At 37.4% G+C, this 21,900-nt stretch overlaps 2 protein-coding genes across 4 annotated transcripts in view; both read left to right on the top strand.

Annotated features, from left to right (window-relative positions):
- The window catches only part of LOC149836742 (protein transport protein SEC24 A-like), a 29,944-nt gene extending 28,910 nt beyond the window's left edge, over nt 1-1,034 (top strand). For both annotated transcript variants that reach the window (XM_090005554.1, XM_090005555.1), the window contains exon 13: nt 343-1,034. In XM_090005554.1, coding sequence (XP_089861680.1) covers nt 343-576 — 234 coding nt within the window. In that variant the 3' untranslated portion in view covers nt 577-1,034. The remainder of the gene's footprint in view (nt 1-342) is intronic.
- A 7,658-nt stretch (nt 1,035-8,692) lies between these two features.
- Nucleotides 8,693-19,111, top strand: LIS (WD-40 repeat family protein / small nuclear ribonucleoprotein Prp4p-like protein). Of its 2 annotated transcripts, XR_016432052.1 has the most exons (6): nt 8,693-10,673; nt 13,238-13,691; nt 13,901-14,098; nt 17,060-17,141; nt 17,246-17,401; nt 19,028-19,111. XR_016432052.1 is itself a non-coding variant. In XM_090007103.1 (5 exons), exons 1-5 carry the CDS (start codon nt 9,814-9,816, stop codon nt 17,341-17,343), a joined length of 1,692 nt encoding a protein of 563 aa, XP_089863229.1. In that variant the 5' UTR covers nt 8,693-9,813; the 3' UTR covers nt 17,344-17,459. The 2 variants fall into 2 exon arrangements, 1 of the variants encoding a protein (XP_089863229.1); XM_090007103.1 differs by lacking the exon at nt 19,028-19,111 and having other exon boundaries at nt 17,246-17,459.
- The last annotated feature ends 2,789 nt before the right edge of the window (nt 19,112-21,900 follow it).

The following is a 21,900-nucleotide window of genomic DNA, read 5'->3' as shown; positions in this document are numbered from 1 at the left end:
TACATTTAAATTTTAAATATGTATAAGGATATATCATATAACATGTAAAAATATAAGTATCATGTTAATAACAAGATAACATCGGGATTGTATCAGTTTTTGAAAATCTCGTGATAAATCATGAGATTGTAAAAAATATGGCAATATCTGTGACTATGCTTGACATTATATTTGTCTCTTGAAAGGGAAATGTAAGATATTTTTAGTGCCCTTTTATGCCAGTTTGTATGAGTTGCGATTTTTGCTGGCATCACCATAGCTGATACACACTAAAGGTGTCTAGTGTACGTAAGAGGTCAATGCCAATCTCCCTATTGACTGTATGTGCTTAACTATCTGCAGGTTACTCTCACTGAGCTCAACAACGAGTTTTCAAGAAAGCTTTCGTTAATGTTGAAAAGAATGAGGGAGAGTGATCCTTCCTTTTACCAGCATTGTCATTTAGTAAGACAAGGGGAGCAACCCAGAGAGGGCTCCTTGCTGCTTCTCAACCTTGTTGAGGACCAAATAGGTGGAACAAGCGGCTACGTTGATTGGATTGTTCAGATACATCGTCAGGTCCAACAGGGCCCATGAACACAAGTGAAGCATTGGCTTAATTGATTTATTGGTGTTCCTCCTGCCTTTTCCCTTGCATAGACAACAGCTACATTTCCTCATCCACGTGTGCGATTAGACGATGAAGATGAAGTTGGCGGAGGATTCAATTCTTTCTAGAAGTCAGAATTAGTAAGTGATTTATTAGTTTCCGGTTGCTTAGTTGAGATGTGTTTTCCTCTTTCCAATTACCATTTGTAATCTATTAGCTTGGTCGGCTCTCCTTTTTGTTGCTATATATTTGGATTGTAACAATGTTAATAAGGTACCGATCTCTCGATGCTGTTCTTTAGTTTCCTTTTGGGTGTTGAAACAAAATCTTATTACTGTAAAACAAAGGCTTTGCGATCCACAATCTTGTGCTTCTGTATTGTCTGAGTTTGTTCACTTTGTGCAAATTGGGCACTGGTGAGAATAGATATAGCTTATAATGAAAATATGATCAGATCCAACTGTTTCATCTGATTCTCATTCAATGCCAAATGTTTTGGATCATGTATATAGGATATAGTGGTCAAGGACTGCTCAAGTGTTGTGATTGGATGCTGTGGCTGCATTGAGAATCGTGCAGCATGTACTGGCATGAACTAGGTATCAGATTTATTTTCTCCTTGTGATTTCAAGAACTCTCCCTTGTGTGTTCAACTTGGGAAGAAGATGCTCTTATCCTTTCTCATGCTTCCTGCTGCATTATCAGAGTAGAAAGTGAAAAACTTTAGCGGCCATGATGTTTTTGGAGAATGAATTGTGACTCGAGCAAACTTCGATTATCTCCCATGGCTATTGATGCAATTCATATAATGCATGTTGCAGCTTTTTATTTTTTCCATAAGCGAGCTACGGGATATAGTCCCGTATGAGATTTGACCACAAGGTGTCCCTCGGTTATGATAGTGCAACCTTACCATCCAGCTATCTAATTCTGTCCGAAATCTTTGTTGCAGTTTTGATATCAACGGGAGTAATTGAGAGTTCGAATAAATCATAGTTTTTATTTTGTATAGGATTAGGAAAGAATTTGATAGCCTCCCTTATCAAAATGCAAGTAGTAATGTGTAAGTTTCTTGTTCAATCTAAGAACTTTGGCTGTGACAGTAAATTTCTTGCGAAAGTATTTCTTGCTTCCAAACGTGCTCTAACAGAGAGCACGAAGCGCCATAACTTTAGAGGTGGCGATACAGGGCTTTTAAACTTGTTTTTCAAAGTCATCTTTGGTTCAACAGATCATTTTTGTTGGGTAATATAACCCGTCGGCCGCGGATGAAAGAACGGGAAGCAGCCGGTTGGTCTAACAGGTAGGGCCGGTCCACTAGGGCAGCTCCTCGCCTATAAGTACCCCGCAATCTCCTCCTCCTTCGTCAGAAACACATAATTTCTGGTGAAAGGTCAATTCCGGGAAACCGTTTGCTTTGAGAGGACAGCCAAGCGCGGGAAAGGAAACACTTTCTTTTTCCTCATCCGCGTTCCGAAGAGAAAAAAATCACAGAATTATTCACGAAATTGTTGTTTTACGAACATAAGGAAACGTTGATCTGTACTTTCGGAGATTTTTTTGTCTTTTTTCTTTTCTTCTGATTGACTGGACAATGATTGGGGCCGTTAGTTCCCGGAATTTCCTGGATTACTGAGGTATATTTCAACATCCGGAATGTTCTTCCTTTACCGCGTTCTCGTTCTTTCTCTTCCTTTTCCCCTGGGCGTTCTTCTGAAAAATCTTCGATTTTTCTCTTTTTTTTTTCGGTAGTCGTTGGTTGATCTTTTGGTTATTTCGTGAACTAGTCCTTTCGATGTGAGATTTATAGATATACTCCATTTTTCGGTTCCCGGATTTCCAATTTCCTACTCCGTAGTCGGAAAAGAAGGCTCTCGGTTCTTCATAAAAATCAAATGAGATAAATCAAAGCAATAAACGAATTTCAATATGGAAAAAGCTCTCTCTCTCTCGCTCCAGAATTCAGTTGAACTAGATGATAATATTTTCCATTCTTCTGTCTTTTTCTGGTTCTTTTCATGGATTACATACTTGAATATCTTTCGCTTTCCGATTTTTTGCGTTTTGCATTTTCAAAGGGAAAAACGAGAAGGGGGTAATAAGTATATTTTTTCCGCAAGGGGCGGTAAAAAAGGAGGGTGACTTGGGCGCATTTTTACGTCCGTTCGCACTAGCGAGAGGTTTGAAAATTCCACGGTAATCCCTTCGTGGTGTTTGCGTGGGTGGGTCCCACTCCCATGTCCGAGTCGCGCTGGAAATGGAGAACGGGGCACCCATGCATTTTCGCGGAAATTCTCTCCACTTTCCACGCAATGCAAACGCTCCTTCAGACAGCAGAATGGGTCGGTGGTCATTACGGTCTAGGCTCCTCGAATGCCGTTGATCCAGTGGATGAACGGCACTCAACCACTGGAGCGTTTGCTGCTCAGCCAACTAGATAGCGCTCATCTAGAGCCTCAAAAGCTCTGAAGGTTTTCGTGGGGCCCATTTTACTTGGGTCAGTAGAGTTACCACTTAGTGGACTTGAACTTGAATCCGATTGGGTATGGTCCAGTCAGGTTCATATAATCTTTATAGGACCTGGGTATGATTTCTTTTATGGTGGGTCCAAGGTTTTTAAAGCCATGAGGCGTATTGAGGTGATTTTCAAAAATATGAAAGGGGTAAGCTCCTGTATTTCTCAAGGTTTAAACTAAAAAAATATTAGAAAATCTACAGCTAGTAACATAGAGCACTTAGTCATTAATCATAAAGCATAAACAAATAACAATCAGTGCAAATTCATTTTGACTATGGCATCTGCATATGTTTGCATAAGATAATATATTCATTGTTGATTAGTGTGCTTTAATGATGTAGTTCTTCTCTAAACAAAACTAATAGAGCTTATATTTTTTGTTATTAAAGCCATATCCCCATCTTATAATCTAAGGAAAATTTCTGCAACATTTATATTAATATTTACAAGAATAAATAAAACAATCAAGATACTCATTCAATATATATAAAGAACAAAGATAAAAAAATGAATTATTTATTTTTTAATTTGTTTGTCCAACTCCAACATATATGCAATCACATAAAAAAAAACAGAATTTGATCAAACAAATATTTAATAACAACAATTCATGAAATCAAGTAAAGAAAATATTTTATCAAAACATAGAAAAAACAAAACACAAATAATTACCTTCAATGTGAAAAGGGTCTTTCACTTCCTTTTTTGGTTTATTGCTGATAGGATATCATTGGAGTTGTAGTTATAGAGACTTCTGATAGCTTTCTGTTTCAAGCTGCTAGTTGGGTAACTTGCCTATATACAAAATAACAAAACAAAATGAACTTATGGTAAAAAGACAAAATAGGTAAATGGCAAAAAAGAATACTCTCTATGCTGAACCTGCCTTCTCCTTCCCCTCCGTCCTTGCTTTCTTTCTCTTTCTCATTCTCAAAGTTCTCTTCTATGAGTTCCGCCCAGAGATAATTGATTGATCCACTTGCAATTAATTTCCAATTTTGGTCAATTACTGAATAGAATGGAATGAAATAACAATGATTTGTTTCGTTGCATGTCCCAAACGGTGTCGGCTTTTTTCTTGTTTTTGGAAGTTTAAAGGTGAGTAAATTACCTTCAAGTGAGGGAACACAACCGCCTTTAACCATTCAAAGAAGTTTAAAGGTTTGGGATGGTCAGTATAACTTCATATCCCACAAGAAATTCTTAAAACTCCTTGAAAGTATGAGTGTCATTGAACCCCTTAGGGTTCAAGGACATGTCTTCCTTTGTTCACTTAAAGTCGTTCTCCCAACATCACACTTAAGCACCTTAATGTCCTGGCGTTGAGATCACCAAGTGGAGCATCATGGTCTGCGATGGAGCAGAGAAAATATTGGGAGCAACCACCAGCGCATGAGCTCCAAAATCGCCAATTTAGGGACTATTCACCAGCCACGATGATCAATTTCGGTTTCCCAATGATGAAGCAATAAAAGTTCGGACCACATGAGACGGCATTGAAATGCTTTGCACTGGTTTTTGTTTTTGTTTTTTACTTTGTATAAATAAAAAATCTTAGGTTGTCGAGCACCTTTTCTTAGATGTTGAGTTTAAAATTTGTGTGAATCTCTCTCTCTCTCTCACACACACACATGTGCGTGTGTGAGAGAGTGAGTCAATCTATGAATTGTAATGTCATATAGGTAAAGGGTGGTCGGTGTTTGCCCCATTTTTTTATGGGGTGTTTGATTAGCGGACAGCTGCGCCGAATAAGATCACTATTTTTGTCTAGTCCCCTTGAGACCTTATTCAGGACAATTATAAGGTGTCCTTGTCTAGCATTTGCATCGACCAGGTTAAAGCACTATTGTCCATGTGTCTCACATTTGCACCGTTGTGAATAAATTGGACACAATTGTTTAAAATTTGTGTACTTTACTATAAAAGAAACTTCATATTCTAAGCATAAAAAAATAGATTTAACATGCATTCACTTAATAAATTAAAAAAATAAAGATTAAAATACAAAACCACTAATATCTTAAAATATATTTGAAAAAAAAATCAATTTTTGCATACAATCACTCAATAAATTGGAAAAATAAAAATACAAAACCTCTAATATCTAAGCATACTTGAAAAAAATGGATTTAGGATGCATTTATTCAATAAATTAAAAAAATTAAAATTAAAATACAAAACTCCTAAAATCTATGCATACTTGAAAAAAGATTAAGATTTAGCATGCATTCACTAAATAAATTGTAAAAAATAGAGATTAAAATGCAAAACTCTTAAAACCTAAGTATATTCGAAGAAAACCCATGAACTCAATTAATAAATTACAAAATTAAGGATTAAAATGCAAAACCCTTAAAATCTAAGCATACTTAAAAAAAATAGATTTAGCATACATTCATTCAATAAATTACAAAAATAAGAATTAAAAAATAAAACCCTTAAAATAAAAAACATAAAAAAACTTAAAAGAAATTGAATTTAGCATCATTCATACAATAAATTAAAAAAATAAAGATTAAAATAAACAACCCTAAAATCTAAACATACAAAAAAATAAATTTTGCATTCACTCAATAAATTACAAAAACCTCTAAAATCTAAACGTACCTCAAAAAAGATTTGGATTTAGCAAATTCTAACCCTAAAATCATATTAGGGTTAACTCAAGCCTAGAAAGAGAGAGCACCTTTGGTAAAGACATTAGACAGGAAGGTGCCCGACACGGTGGATGCTAGAGAGATGAGCACAGTCAAGGGGGTGTGGTTTATACCTTTTTTTAAGGGGTGTCCAACATCGTTTCGACAGTGGGGGGGCTGTTCTAGTGATAGATGCTCTCAAGTTCCCTTGCTAGATGCGTGGAGCATGGTGTCCAATGCTTCCTGCATTTGTGTGGGCGTGTGGGCCCCACTCCTTGTAGGGACCTTGGAAAATGTTGCCCCCTCCATCAAATAACCCTTAAGTTTGGTGTGATAGTTGTTTTGACCAATGTTGTCAGTATTGGTATCGGCCCTGAATCGCTGGGCCACCGATTCAGCGGTATCAGACAATACCAATACTCAACTGAATCATTCTTATCAGCGCAAAAATAATAATAAAATATTACATGTCAATCATAACATGACACATGTTAAAACCATTAAAATAATTTTAAAATAAAATTTGGAAAGTATTTTTGGTATTTTTTTATATTTATTAAAAATTAATCGATTCAAGCCTGCAGTGTATCGATGCGTATCGGCCAATACTGATAACATTGGTTTTGACTCCATCTAACTTCCTAGATGTGTTCAACATTGGCAATTTGCTAAAGGTCAACCCTTGAATCATGTTCTTTTAACAAGAAAAATATAATTTGAATCAATAAATTTTAGTACATTTACAACCAATGAATTTTTCAGCCCTGAAAAAATCTGCTTGCACATCCAAGTTCAATGATAAAAAATTCAATCCTACCAAGTGGATCATATAGACCATGCCTATATGGTTAGATTTACAAAAAAGAAAAAAAAAACTCAGAAAACCATGAAATGCCAGGTCAATTGTACATGGTACATACAAGCTAGACTCTAGGATGAAATAATGCTATACGAGGATAATGGAGTGAATGTAGAATTAATGACCACCATATTTGTATCATACATAGTGAAACAATGAAAAATGACCGTATTTTCTTACAAAATGGCATGCTTTTTGAATTGCCTATCAATTTAACAAAATCTCTTGCATGTTTACAGTTTTCATTCTCAACTTTTTAAAGATATTTTTGCCCCTCTACAAATATAACACGACATCCGCAACTCATTGTTGTGAATGTTCCCAAAATGTGTGAACCTCGTTTTACTAAAAGAAATGCATAAAGAGTACAATCAGGAGCATGACATTCACAACTCATTATTGTGAATGTCCCTAAAATGTGTGGACCTCTTTTTACTTGTCATTGGGTAAAAAATGAGTACAAACTTATTTTGTACAAAACTCGACTAAGTTGCTGAATTGACCCGGCCGAATCATCAAGTCAACCGAGTCATACATATATAATTACATATATTATATGAAATATAATATAAATATATGTATATTATATATAAAATATATGGTTATACATATATTAATAAAAATATATTATAAAAATATCATAGAATGCATATTATATATAATATATTGATAAAATACTATAATATATATATTATAAAATATATAGTTAACATGACCTGAACGACCGAATCACGAGTCACTCAAAGACGAGCCAAGTGATGAGTCAACAAGTGTTGAAACCATGGCAGAAGGACATTCACAAATATAGCATAGTTGCGAAGGTCCTCAGAATGTACTAACCTCCTTTTAGTAAAATTGTATAAGGGGCAAATTAGGAAAACACTTACAAATATGTGAGTATGTTTGCATGCGAAGGTTAAGACATTTGCAAATGTGAAAATATTTAGTTAAAAGGAGGTTCATACATTTTGAGGACATTCACAACTCATAGTTGTGAAGGTCCCATAAAGGGTACAAGCTAAAGGAGTCTCGCACATTTTAAGGACATTCACAACAATGAGTTGGAAACATTGTGTTTTATTTGTGGAGGCCTCTCCTTGTATTCCTTATGCATTTTTTTTTTAGTAAAATAATGGTTCACACATTTTGGAGACATCGACACAATGAGTTGTTACTATGCTTGTAGAGGGACAAGAGTATTTAAAAAAAAAAAAGTAAGAATCAAAATTTTGGACATACGGTGGATCTCATAAAATTAGTAGGCCTTTCATAAAGCATACCATTTTGCAAGGAGAGTACAATCATTTTTGGATGAAACAATATGGCGAAGAGACATGATAAATCTCCACGTAGGGAAAAACCTTTTTTAATAAAAGTACCTTTCTATTTCAATCTTGAAAGATGAATTCTGAAAACTATAAATGTGATCACTTGTCAATGCACATAGCCTTTGAAATGTTGCAAATAAGAGAGATTGGAGTGCAATAGGGCTCTATCGTTCTCCCATTAAACTTGCCAATAATGATTATATATTTATTACAATAGATTGTAGGTACAATCTAGTTGAAATCTTAGGATGCAAGTTATTTTTATCCTATTTGACCTATTAGGACTTACTAAGTCATTTGTACAGACAAACAATTGCACCAAATTTTAATCTGCCAATTATGCCTCAAGTTTAAAGCCTACATAAGATGAGGCAATCCTGCTCATTTTCATTGTAATAATCTCTCAACAGCAAATTTTGTTAAAAAGTGAATTCATGATTAAAAAGGATTTGCATCCCAAAAGATGGATAACAATATAAAATGAGTCATAAAAAATATGGGTAAATAGTTTATATGGGTTTAATTCAGCTATGACTTTATAAAACAACGGCAACTAGGCATATATATATATATATATATAAGATTTTTCATTGGAAATGAAGGTAGGGCATAGGAATAGTGGGCCTCAAATTCAAGACTCAATGTGATTCAAAATCAAAATCTGAGAAATTCGGATCCATGTTCAAGTTTTATTGAAAATTATTATTTTAATATAATTTTTCTTATTCAAGACAATCTTTTTTCTATAAGCAAGTTGGGTTAGGCGGACACTTACCAGTGAATTAAATAGCTATACAAAATTACTTAAAAAATTTTCAGGATGCCAATCTCGAGGTTTATCCTTCCATTAGCACTCCTCACTCAAAACCAAGAGTTTATGCTGAATCCAAATCAGACTGTTTATCGTATGCTCTTTGCTGTGTACCTAACCCGATTAAATAGATGCAGATTCGATCAGATATTTGACCCAAACCTAATCGGGTCGGGTACAGCAAAGAGCATTTGATAAGCAATCGGATTTGGGTTCAGCATAAACGCTTACATTTGAACCCAAACTGCTTCTGAATTCAACAGATATTCAAATCCAACCATGTGTAATAGTACACCCATTTCGTTACATCAAGCTAATCAGATCTGTAATCGGCAATTCAGTGTTGTTTTTCTTATGCCATCCTATTTAGACATTGAATCCTATTATATTGGATTTAGTAAAGCCTAAATCTGAACTGAATCCGATCCGTTTACATCCCTCGGGCCGTGCGGGCCCTGCACAGCAACCAAGTCTTACTTCTATCAACGGGTCCAGTACCTAACCCATCAAGGTGTATCCGAACCCCGTCCAAATAACAGTGTCCAGTTTGTGTTTTGTCAGATTACAAAAATGAAATTCCAAACCCGGATCCGTATAATTTTAGAAGTTTGCTTTTGCTTAAGATACATATAAAACACTTGGGTCCGATACCCAGCAGAAATCATAGCCCAAACCCGACCCACATATTTCTTGGGTTGGTTTCGGATCTACCCAGATATTATTTGGGTCGGCACTTTTTATAACCATAGTCAGAAATTTAGGTTCGGATCGGGTTGGTTACTCGGTACAAATCTGACCCGTTTGGTTTCACAATTTTGACCCGACCGGATTGATGCACTTGAACCCATACTGAGATCCGGCTGAAGTCTACTTCTCTCTCTCTCTCTCTCTCTCTCTTGTGGGTCTTCTTGTAGTCTGAGATCACCCTCTTCGCATAAAGAATCAGCTTCTGTGGCACCACTCAGCATAGTCCAAAAAGGAGGAGGAGGAGAGGGTTTGGGGGCTTGATTCATGGAAAGCCCATGACGGTAGCAGCCCTCTAATTCAGACTCCTATTGCTCTTCTCCTCATAATGGAAGAGACCCATCTTCCAGACGCTTCCAGAAACACACCACCACCTTCCTCTTCCTCAGCAAGCAGCAATGGACCTCCAAACCCTCCTCCGATCCTGCCCACCATCGTAGTGCCACCGCCCCATCCTCTTCCGGCCCTCCACCCCATCCCTCCTGCTCCCATACCTCGCCCCCTCGCCCCACTCCCCATCCGACCACCACCACCAAAACCCCGTCAAAATGCCGCCAACGTCGACGGTTCCGGCTCCAGCGAAGACGATGAGGGCTCTGCCACCGCCGGAAATTCGTCGGAGTTCCAGGTCTCGGAGGAGAGCCGCCGCATCCGCGAGCGGCAGGAGCAGGCAATGCAGGAGTTTCTGATGAAGCGCCGGAGCTACGCCCTTGCCGTCCCCACCAATGACTCGGCGGTTCGCGCCCGCCTCCGCCGCCTCGGCGAGCCGGTTACCCTGTTCGGCGAGAGGGAGATGGAGCGACGGGACCGGCTCCGCACCATTATGGCCAAGCTGGATGCGGAGGGGCAGCTGGAGAAGCTCATGAAGGCTCACGAGGAGGAGGAGGAAGCAGCGGAGGAGGATGACCGGGAAGGGGATGGAGTGCAGAGCTACCCTTTCTTCACGGAGGGGCCGAGGGAGCTCTTGGACGCGAGGATTGAGATTGCGAAGTATTCGTTGGCGCGGGGGAAGGCGAGGCTCCGTCGGGCAAGGAGGAAGAGGGAGGACCCAGATGAAGACGAAGATGCAGAGGCCAATTTTGTGTTGAAACAGATGGAGGATTTGGCTCTTGACTGTAGTGAGATAGGAGACGATCGGCCACTCACCGGGTGCTCGTTCTCTCCGGATTCAACGATGCTGGCTACCTGGTATGCATTTGTTACATCGTCTTTGTTTCTGATTTGTTTTAATTTTTTTTCTCTGAGTTTGATGAAATTCCTATCAGGTTGAATATGGTGATTGTTGATGAGTTTGACGTTTCTTTTGACTTTGGTTGTATCCACTTATCCAGAAAAGTGGGATAAATTGGGAAATTGTTTATTAGAGCATATTGTAATTTCTCAACTGATGCCACCACTGTTTATAACTGGGACATGCTATCTGGGTGCATCCCAATCACACCCTAAACTGGATATTTCCCTAGCCTTGAGAATTTGCTGTACTGACTCTTCAAGCTATCTCCCTTGAGCCCTCTTTCTTTATTCCTTCCCGCTTTTAACTTTTCCCTTGTGATGAACTGTTTTATTTAGTTATCAGGTCTGGGTCATTTCACCAACAATCATGTTGGAGATTATTAAGGTTCCAAAAAGCTTCCTTTGGTCTCTTGAATTCTACAAAGATGACAGACATCCTTGTAGTGACTTACCTTTGCCCAGCATTCTTGCAATCCCTGTATTTCTTTTCTATTTTTCCAAGTTAGTAAAAAAGGATCACATGTCTAGATTGAAATACCCAAACAAACATCTAGAAACTTAGGGTCTGTTTGGGGGTTAGGAGTTGGGGCACGAGTTTTGGATATGGATAGAAGTTTGGTGAAACCTAGGAAGTTCCCTTTAGATTGAGTTTGCCTGTCGCAGAAGAGGGTGGATTTCCACAGAAGTGTGTGAAAAACCCATGCCTTTTCTGCAGGGGCCATTGGCGGATACAAACATGGCACCCGCTTTCCACAAGCAACGTGACACCCTGTATTTCTGTGGTAATGTTTCCCATGTTGGGGAGTTTGGGTGGAGGGGACGAATCTGACTCTGTTTCAGTGGAGGGAGACTCCACACTCCAAACACACCCTTAGGAATAAAGATGTTGGAGACTTTTGGGGAATCAAGGAGGTATTGGTTCTTTTTCTACTCATACAAAAAACGAAGTTGGCAAGCACCTCTATAAGAGATATTTGCTAATTGTAAGAATTAGATGGCTTCCATTTCTCCAATGTCTCAATTCCTTTTGATGCTTAGCTTGCAACCAGAAGCCTTGCAATTCTAAACAAATTTTATTTTTCAACTTCCAAAACTTTGTTATGTGTGTGCCTATGTACATGCACATGTTTGCATGCACATTTTTGTGTGTGTGTGTGTCCAAAATTCTTAAAGCAATAAAGCAAGAATATCATCTTAAGTGCAATTTTTGTGACAACAATTGCAAGTCACATGATTAATAAACATCAAGTAATTTGCTCAATTTGAAAATTGAAATATCATTTAACTAGTGACAAATTTTAAAAGAAAGAAAAACCAAGTAAAATAAAGGGTTGAGAACATAAAAGGAAATAAATGAAGGTGGGGACATAGTGTTGACTGTGTTCAGGACAGGTTTTGATTGTACTCATAAAGTATCATGGTGTGTCTGGCGATGTTCAATGTCATCTTGTGTCAACACAGGACATGCATGCTAAATGAAGCACTAGTTTGACATAGTAGCTCACAAGATTTTCAAATCTTGATAAAGTCCAATTTAACTTCATTTGCTAGGAATGTTTGGAAAAAATATAATGTAATTTAGAATGTCTAAGATATGCATCACTTTGCGAAGTCCATCTATTGCCTATATGTTACGAAATGTCTTTTTATTCTTGTAGATTTTACAAAAGAAACATGTAAGCTTAAGAATAGACCTCAATGTTTTGTCTGTTCTACGTGGCATGCACTTCTCAATGTTTTAAACAATTGTTGCTTTGTTGCTGGTTGTCCCAAGGTAGTGGTACCTGCTAATGTTCTTGTTGACTTCTTTGCTTGTTCTATGTCTCTGTCAGTGGGAAAAAACATCCTTGCTATGATAAACTTCATCAGTAGGGACAATTTCTTGCTATTTTTTTTTCTGTGAGCAAGCTTTGGTTGTGCAGAACCTATCATTGCAAAGTCATTACTTCTGGGAACCACTCCGGTTGTTATCCTTCCATATTCTATCACTACCCATGACACATGTTCTTTCTAAGCTGTGAACAATCTAGTTATAATCTTTATATGTCAAGGTGCACTTAAATTTATGAAATCTACAAATCATTAAACTTCTTGTGTACCACGCCTGGTCAGGCCTTGATTTTATGTTGACACAATATCTCTTCTTGATGACTCCACATGACCTAACTATGTGCTGGCATTTTCCCCATTATTTCTTTCCATGACCTCCATTCACAACAACTCGGGCTCTTTTCTCTCACCATCCAGTGAAGGAATAATTACCATCCTTGGCAGTCTCTAATGGTGAATCCCACATGCCATTTGTCCAGACAGAAGCTATAAACATTGTTTTTAATGGATCCCCCCTCAGGTTGGACCATCTCCCTGCATATAACCATCAAAGCTTGATTGGTTGGTCTGTTCCTGGCTAGTATTGTTGTCTACTTTTGTTGCTGTGCTATTAGTGTGACTTACTGACATGATAAAAGCATGTGGGTATCTTCAGGACTTGCCTCAAATATTTTTTATTTATTTTGTAGTGCTTGGAGTGGAATGGTGAAGCTATGGAGTATGCCTCAAGTAAAAAAGATTGCTACATTAAAGCATCATACTGAGCGTGCAACGGATGTGGCATTTTCACCCTTGAACAAAGTTTTGGCAACTGCTTCTGCCGACAAAACTGCAGTTTTGTGGAACAGTGAAGGGTCTGTTTTGAAGGTATTTAAAGGTCATCTTGATCGTCTTGCTCGTGTTTCTTTCCATCCATCTGGGAGATACTTGGGAACTGCTAGCTATGACAAGACATGGCGACTGTGGGATGTGGAAACTGGGGCTGAGTTGCTCCTCCAGGAAGGTCACAGCAGAAACGTTTACAGTATCTGTTTTCATACCGATGGGTCTTTAGTGGCATCATGTGGGTTAGATTCCCTTGCTCGTGTTTGGGACCTTCGCACTGGAAGAAGCATTCTTGCTTTAGAAGGCCATGTTAAACCTGTGAGCTCTAAACTACAACTTAATGCTTTCTGTGTCCTAGATATCTTGCTCTATATTTTTTTATTGCTTTCCGCAATGCACTTGATTGCTGTTTATTGATAGTTCTCACTTTTCTTTGTCCGCTTTCTTATAGTTTTGTGTATGGTATCCGCATATTACTCCTAATGTGCTTATTGACTGAGAGTCTGTGGGTAATTGTCACTTTTCAGATTCTTGGTATTGATTTTTCTCCCAATGGTTATCACTTGGCCACTGGTGGAGAAGATAATACATGCCGCATATGGGATTTAAGAAAGAGAAAGTCTATCTATATTATACCAGCACATTCCAACCTTATTTCGCAAGTCAAGTATGAGCGTCAGGAAGGGTTTTTTCTGGTCTCTTCTTCATTCGATTGTACTGCTAAGGTACTACTCTTTTTGGATGATGATACTTTTCTATTAACATCTTGTTATAGTTCCTCGTTTATTTATAGTTATATTCACCATGCTGCATACATCTAATGCTGATGCTACTTGAAACAAAATCAATACCATACTGCTCTTTCTTTTGAAATAGACATCTTTATTGAATATGTTATAATGAAATATGAATTTCCAGAAAAATTTAATTGGGTGCATTTATGTGTAGGATATCCATTATTCTCTTCGTTTCTGACTGATAGGTGCCTAGTTTATAAGCCTCACAATCCCGTTCCCAGATATGATTTTTTTGTTCAGAACAATTGCTAAGAATTTGATAATGTTTTTTGGTAGTTTCTTGATTACCTTTTGCTTTTACTTTCTTTACCCTTCATGTGAGTAATGTTCTCAATTCTGTTGAATAATACAGGAACTTGTTGTATTTAGGGTAATGTTTTTTTTACTATGGTTGTGAATGCCTACTCAGATTGGACTAAATATTTCTTAAAGTCTCATGTGATTGAAAAGGGAAAAAAGAGAAAGAGATCACCATGCTGGCTATTGTCTTACTTGACTATGTTGTTTTCCACTCCATCGCCAATTTTAGTGATGTTCACCATCACTTCTTTTGACAGCTCACATCATGATTGACAATGTTGTCCACTATCATGAGTTACAATATTGCTGGTTAACACTCATATTACTGTTTGTTTCTTCTTCATTTGGGTTCTTTCATCTCTCTTTTTTTTCTTTCCATATCTCCAGTGAAGTTTTCCCAATAAATTTAGTTTTTTTTTTCGATGTTATCTCTTGGAAGCGTCCTGTCACATCTGTTGTGAGAGTAAATTATGTTGAGGAGCATGGATAGATTTCCCAGTGCTTTGAAGATCTTCATCTGATATTTCCATTTGCATGGCTTATCTTCATGTTAGATCTTCCACCACTTTGAAGATCTTCCCTGTTCTATCTACATGATATTTGATCCTAGAACGTCCATTGTTGACTGGCAGCCAATTTGACTTTGTCTTGTTAGCAACAAACCATGGAACTTGACGATTGAATTATGTTTTGAAGGATGTTCCCTATTAATTGGCATGGTAGCTATCTCCAACAACTCGATCTCCATGGTACCATGCTCCATGGATTTGTTACTGTATTCAAAATCACAGTTTTGATTTGACAAATAACTTTTATGTCTCTTATGTTTAAGACAGAAGAAGATGATCAAAATAGCAAATGAACTTTAAGCATGGTCCTCATCATTCATTTTGATTGTGAAATGAATACAGGATGAAGAGATAGGTCATCTGGTTAACTAAGGGGAAGAATAGGATTAAAAGAATTGCATAAAACACAAAAAGGCACGTTCATTGAGAACTTCAATGGTAATTCTAAAGCTTGTAAGCCTACTCTTTCTAAGGAGCAAACTGAATGCATTAACCATGATTACTGTGACCAAAGGCTAACTGCCAGCCACAGCTGCACTTTCTTTTTCTGGTAATCAGGGAAAACCACCTCTCTTGCTCAAGAGGTCATTGGTGTAAAAACCCCAGGTCCCCTTGCCCACTGGGAGTACACCTAGCTTCAGCCTTGCGGCAAGGGAGGTGCAGCTATGGCTTTCGAATTCGTGACATTTCTCCAACTTGATGACTTTCATGAGTTGCCCCTACCAGATGAGTGGAGCCTTCATGGGCAGCCATAGCTGCATTTGATAAGACTTAAGAACGGCTGACTTATTTCACATGTCATGGGCAAGTCTAATCACTTCATAACCATGGATTAGTTCTATCATCCTAAACATTCAATGAAAAGACCTCCCACTTCCAATGACAAAACTACCTCCTTCCATCTAGCAAGGTAGGGTGAGGAGGATCACCTCCCTTTTTCACAAGTGCAAATGCACCTCGATGACCTTGTTTTCTAGTAGGAAGATTGAAATGTATTGGATCTTCAAGCACGAGTACCAATTATATGAGAATTGTGCAGCCTCTAAGAGATATATGAATAAATCTTGTGGATATGGCCCTTCAGTGCCTTCACACACTTTCAAAATGGAGCTAATGTGAGTTCCTTGAAGAGGGGAATAGGACATTGTTATTTAACTTTGGGTCTAAGGGTTGGTCACACCATGTTTAATCTCATTATTTTCAGTCTTGATAGATTATGAAAAACTTGGACAGTGAGAATTCAATATACCTTACTTTCCCTCAAAAAAGGAAAAAAAGGTGAACAAATTTGAAGGTTATTGCTATGGTTGATCAGTATCATTGGCAGAAAAATCTCTAAATTGAGGGGCTGAGGGTGCCGAACCACTAATAAAGCCATCATGAACTCCCTTGATTACTATATGTATAAGTTATCTGCCAAGGTGCTTGCCACTTACATGCAAATGATTCAAATTATGTCATTGGTTCTCATCAAGGGTTTTGTTTGAGGGATGGAATATTCATGGATAGAGCGAGGTTATCAATGGGGAAGGTGGTTATTCCTGAACCTTCCACCTTTGGATAAATGAAAGGGGTCCACAGTAGGGACAGCACAGATATCTCTTGGGAGATATTTATGAACTCAAATCTTTCAATAAGACCAACAACCCTTCTCAGTTACTTCCTAGATGCCCATATTTTTTTGGAGTCCTCTTTTCTCAATCATGTTCAGAAGCGGCAGTTGACCTGAACCTCTGTACAGTGCTCAAAGCCCTTTCCCTCTCAAAACAAAGTTTTACAGTCAGAATTGGAACATAACTTGGTATCTCTAAATAGGCTAGAATTAGTGCCTGCCATACTTGTGCAAACAAGATTGGTTAAATGATTTGTGAAAATCAAGACATTATCAGCTGAACTGGCTAATTTTTGGGACTTGGGGAATAGTTTCAACTTTTCTGCGTGGTTATAGTGCTTTCCATTATTTGGTTTCTATATGTATGCTCCGTAATGAGTAAAAATGGTAAAACTTTGTTTGATTCAGATATGGTCAGCCAGAGATTTCAAGCCGATCAAGACATTATCTGGGCATGAAGCAAAGGTTACCTGTGTAGATGTTGCAGAAGGTAAGAACAATGTGTGTGTGTGTGTGTGTGTTGAGAGAGAGAGAGAGAGAGAGAGAGAGAGAGAGAGATTTTATTGCTGATCCTATAAAACTTTCCCTGTGCAGATGGACAGTACATAGCAACTGTCTCACATGATCGAACAATCAAGCTATGGACAAGTAGCAGTACTAATGGAAAGGAGAAAAGTATGGATATTGATTGACACCTGAAATGTTTTTGCTGAAACAAATCGAGTTGACCTGTCCTCTTTTACTAGAATGGTCTGTATCTTTGACTCCAGTTTTTTCAGTTGTAGTTTCATCAAGAGTTTCATGAAAATGAGTCATTCTTTTCACCGAGTATCGTGTAGTTTTGATTCTTTTAATAGAACCAGGTAATTTGATTTTGATGGTAGTGATTTATCTGTTCTTTTAAAGCAGCTGTTTTTTTATGACGATCTCCGTGTGGGGTCACCCAAGCCCTTACGGCACCCACCAATGGAAGGCACCTGCTCACTCGGTGGGAGTCGAACCTGGGACGAAGGGGTCAGCACCTTCTCCCCAGGCCCGCTGCCACTCAGGCGACATATCAGCATTTCAAAGTTCTTTCCATTATTGCATGTAAAGTTGCTTCTTTTTGTGGGTTGGTCGCTACATGGGCAAACTTCAGCACTATCCTAGTAGTTTGCACGACTCGGAAAATACTGATTGATTCTTCACACAGGAATCTTTGAACTTAATACTAGGACTTTCTTCTGTTTTTTATGATGAGGAACCCACTGGGATCAAAGCTCAATTTGGCCCCACCCTATAGTGGTAAAACCCACAAAGTGGACCGGCCCCACAGTGCTGCTCCATACCAATTGTGGGTTTGATCCCAGTGGAATTAGTGCCGGGACCTTGCGCACTAATTTCTAAAATTTCTCATCAACAAAATCAAAGTTTTTTTTTTCTGATAGGAAAGCATGGTTAGGCAGACTCCTACCAGATATCTCCCATGTGTCAGAGGGATTTGAACCTGGGCCTTCAGCTTGGCACAGGTCACCTCGGTGGTAAAAGCAAAGGTATTTTTCCTTGCCTCCAAGTCGAAGCTGAGTGTACCCTCTATGAGAAACAAGGACTTCAAAGGTTTTACCAATCGAAAGCCTGCCAGTGTTTGTTTGGTGATTGGGGGTTTCTCCCTTGGCCTAACATGAAAAAACAAAAGCGAGGGTATTTTTTTTGCTGAAAAAAGTGGTCTTTGCTAACACCTATTTTGCTCGTTCCAACATTGGTTTTTTTCCTTTTTTCGATAATCTAGCTGAGGTTAGGCAGACCCCTCTATCAGCTTGATTAATGTCATGATTGTTTACAAAAGAATCATATCCCCCGAGTTACGCCGGGCCCACAGTGAAGGGTCGAGAGTAGGCAATGATCATAGAGTGATGATCATCTACACCCCACCACAAGAACTTGGCTCCTCGATAACCTGATTCTATCAGGACCTTGCTGGACCAGTTGAGCTTGCTGAGGACCATACTCCAGCCATGCCATTCTCTCTCTTCTACTCTACCCTCACTAGAAAAACACCCAGCCTCTATGAATCTCCTTTGTGCATCCCTAATTGTGTAGCCAAAATACCATTTCTCGTGAAAGCAGCTACGGATATTTATGAGTGTGAATCTGATGCCGTTCATCCATGTGATGAACGGCATCCCAAATATGATATGTTGAACTATTTTTTAAGCTGTTCATTTTGCAAAACTTAGATGCCATTCATCTAGAGCATCAACAGCTCCGAGGGAAAAAAAAAGTGGGACCAATCTAGAAGACACAGTCCATCCATGAAATTTTGGATGCCATTCATCGCATGAATCATAGCGAGCCTTGATATGCACTGGATATTTATCTTAGTCCATCGGTGTGCAGGAGGTGTCCATTCCAACATTGATTTAGTGACAGGAAGCACTGGAGGTTTTGCAAAGCTGGACAAAAAATGTGCCCTTTGCTGCACCAGCTCATCAAGGTCTAAAATATAAGAAATGTCTGTACCTTTGTTTATTCAATTTGTATTTGACTGCAGATGTGAACCAGAAAAACATGCAGATTTGGTCATTCATTAGGACAATGCTTTGTCCTTCTCATGAATCGGTCCCTACACCTAGAAAGGGCTGCCATCTAACGAGTACACAAAAATGACAAAGTTGCATCGAATTTATTTCGTTGAATGAGATTTAGAATGAGTGGACCCACAATCTTGAGTTAAAAGTCATGGTTGACTTGGAATTCATCTGTAACTTTGTTCAAGAGACAAATTCAATGGCATGAAGTTGTCCAAGGGTCTCTTTGGAAGCCCGAGATGATATTTGCTGAGAATTTAATAAATAACATCCACCCACACAGGTACTTGAAAACCCCATTTTGGGAGAAGACAATGGTATTGGGAATGGAGATGGGTCATCTTCAACCACATCCTTGTAAGGATGTTGTTGACAACTCTGGCTTCTTCTTTCATTTTCTTCTTCACTCCCATCACCTCTCTCATCTCCTCACTAACATTGTCTCCTCAATAGAACCTAAACTTCACCAAATGGAAAAAATCCTATTTGGGAAATTTTTAGAGAACCATCTTCATTTCATGACAACCAATATGACCTTATCTAACATGCCATAAGCTATCATTATTGTTTCTTCTAGCATGGCATGAGGAGATTGATCCCTTCCATCTAAACACATATTTTTCTATATTTTTCCTAGAGAAACAATGTTTGGTCCAGGAGACAACATCGCCCAATGGGCATAAAATGCCAAGACTAGAACCCTCGCTCCTAGGGCCTATGTTGGGCTTCAACATATGCAAAAGGGTAGTACTCGTGAGAGTTGAACCCTAATTGCATGTCTGATGGTTGGATATTTTGTATGGCTTTGCATAACTTTTGATTAAATCCATAGATATTCAATTATGGCCTTGATTATATTCATAAATTGTTGTTTTGGTATTACATGCAACTATTACTTATGCAAGATTTTATCTTAGTTTTACTAGTTTTTGTTACAAGTTGAGCTCATTCAGAAACTTATATAAGTTGTGTAAGTTTGAATACGAAAAAAACTACAACCTCAAAACTTTAGATTTTGATGTCTCACATGTCTGGTTAAAGGTAAATCATAAGTGATTTCAAGTAATGCAATATATCTTTTTTTGTTTTTTTTTTGTAGTAGGGTCTTCGAAAGGTGAGTCCTTCAGGAGATGGATCTATTCATGATGCTAGTATGGGTAAAATCACTTGAGGACTCAACAAAAAATCATGGAGCATGTGATACACATGCTTACCATACACTATTGTCTGTCTGTCAATTAAGCAATTCGATATATGCATAGGCAAGTAGCCATATTGAGAGGCAATGATTTATAACCACACCTGTGAGTAGCTTTCAAGACAGAATTGGTTGCACCAACTTTGTTCTTAAACAATATGTGTGTCCTTTATTGGTATTGCATGTCTATATACTAAGGTGAGTAAAGCTTTTTTGATGTTTGTAATGGTAACTAGTGTGAGCGCATTATATTAAGGTTAGATAAAAGTCATGATTTGTCATGGTAACTTCTTTCAATGTGGTCTCAATTAATATATTAGCAAACATGCCTATATTAAATAAAAGTCATGATTTGTCAAACAAGTTTTTTTATAAATCTTGTTTTTGGAACATGTTTATAATTATTATGTTTGTTAAATTTTATTTTTGGTATCTCTAAAATATTTACAACTTTTAGAATCTTATTTTAATTAAAATTATTACCTAATGAAATATGATCTTATCAATTAATAAAGTGTAATTGGATGTTGGTAGAGTCTCCATACTATATAAATAGAAGGCCTCACTCTAGAAAAGAGCAATGAGAAAATCTTTTCGGGTAGCCTTGTGCCATGTAGCCAAGAGGTAAGCCCAAGTTCACCCTGTTTAGTGTGCTCCTAAACCTAAGTAGACACAAAAGCTTCAACACATTTTTCTTTTGATGATTGTTTAAGTTAAAGCAAATTGATTTAGTCTTATATCTTATTTTTTCAATCAACGTAGATTTGAGAACTTTGGCAGATAAAATGTATAATTTTTCTTATTATTAATTTATGTATATTATTTATTCAAATTCATACTTAGATCATATACATATATTTGGGTCGAATTATAAGTTGTAATCAGATAGCACTTGACATGGTCATTTTGCAGAAGTTATAACTTCACAACCACGTATCAAAATTTAGTGATTTTCATTGGGTTGCAAAACTTATTTAATTTTTTAAATTTCATCTTTTAAGCCAAATACAAATTCCTCATCTTTCATGTCAAAAATTGTAATCATTGTTATTTAGACATATTCAGTTGCTTATTTAAATAAGCTTGATATTATTTTTTTATCTTAATTAAAATCATGTCAATGATTATTAATTATAAATATATATTTATTTTTAATTGTAAGTATATATTATTTGAAATTTGATTTCTCTAGATATGTTTAAACGTTTCAATTGATTATTTATGATCTTATATATTAATTTAAAATATTGATTTGTTCATGAAGATTTAATTTGTATATTTAAATTAAATGTTGCATAGATCATGTATAAAAATGTATAGCTCCTTTTATTAATATAATTATTTTAAATAAATAAAAAATATAATTATTTTTTGTCAAACAAAGTAATGAAATTTTGCACTTAATTATAATTATATGTAGACATATCATGCTCAAGATAATAATTTTTTTGTAATACTTAAATTTTATAAAGTTTATAGGTTAT

The sequence above is a fragment of the Nuphar pumila genome, chromosome 5 (genome assembly GCF_984573655.1).
Source record: "Nuphar pumila chromosome 5, dmNupPumi1.hap1.1, whole genome shotgun sequence".
NCBI lineage: Eukaryota > Viridiplantae > Streptophyta > Magnoliopsida > Nymphaeales > Nymphaeaceae > Nuphar > Nuphar pumila.
Note: the sequence above shows the minus strand (reverse complement) of the source record. Positions and strands in the feature narration are given on the sequence as shown.

What these genes read in the sequence shown, in the direction of transcription:
- LIS (XM_090007103.1), top strand. Translation starts at nt 9,814, where the DNA reads ATGGAAGAGACCCATCTTCCAGACGCTTCCAGAAACACACCACCACCT. An exon ending in CATTCGATTGTACTGCTAAG is followed by an intron (nt 14,099 to 17,059) that starts GTACTACTCTTT and finishes TGTTTGATTCAG; the next exon opens with ATATGGTCAGCCAGAGATTT. An exon ending in CTGTGTAGATGTTGCAGAAG is followed by an intron (nt 17,142 to 17,245) that starts GTAAGAACAATG and finishes TTCCCTGTGCAG; the next exon opens with ATGGACAGTACATAGCAACT.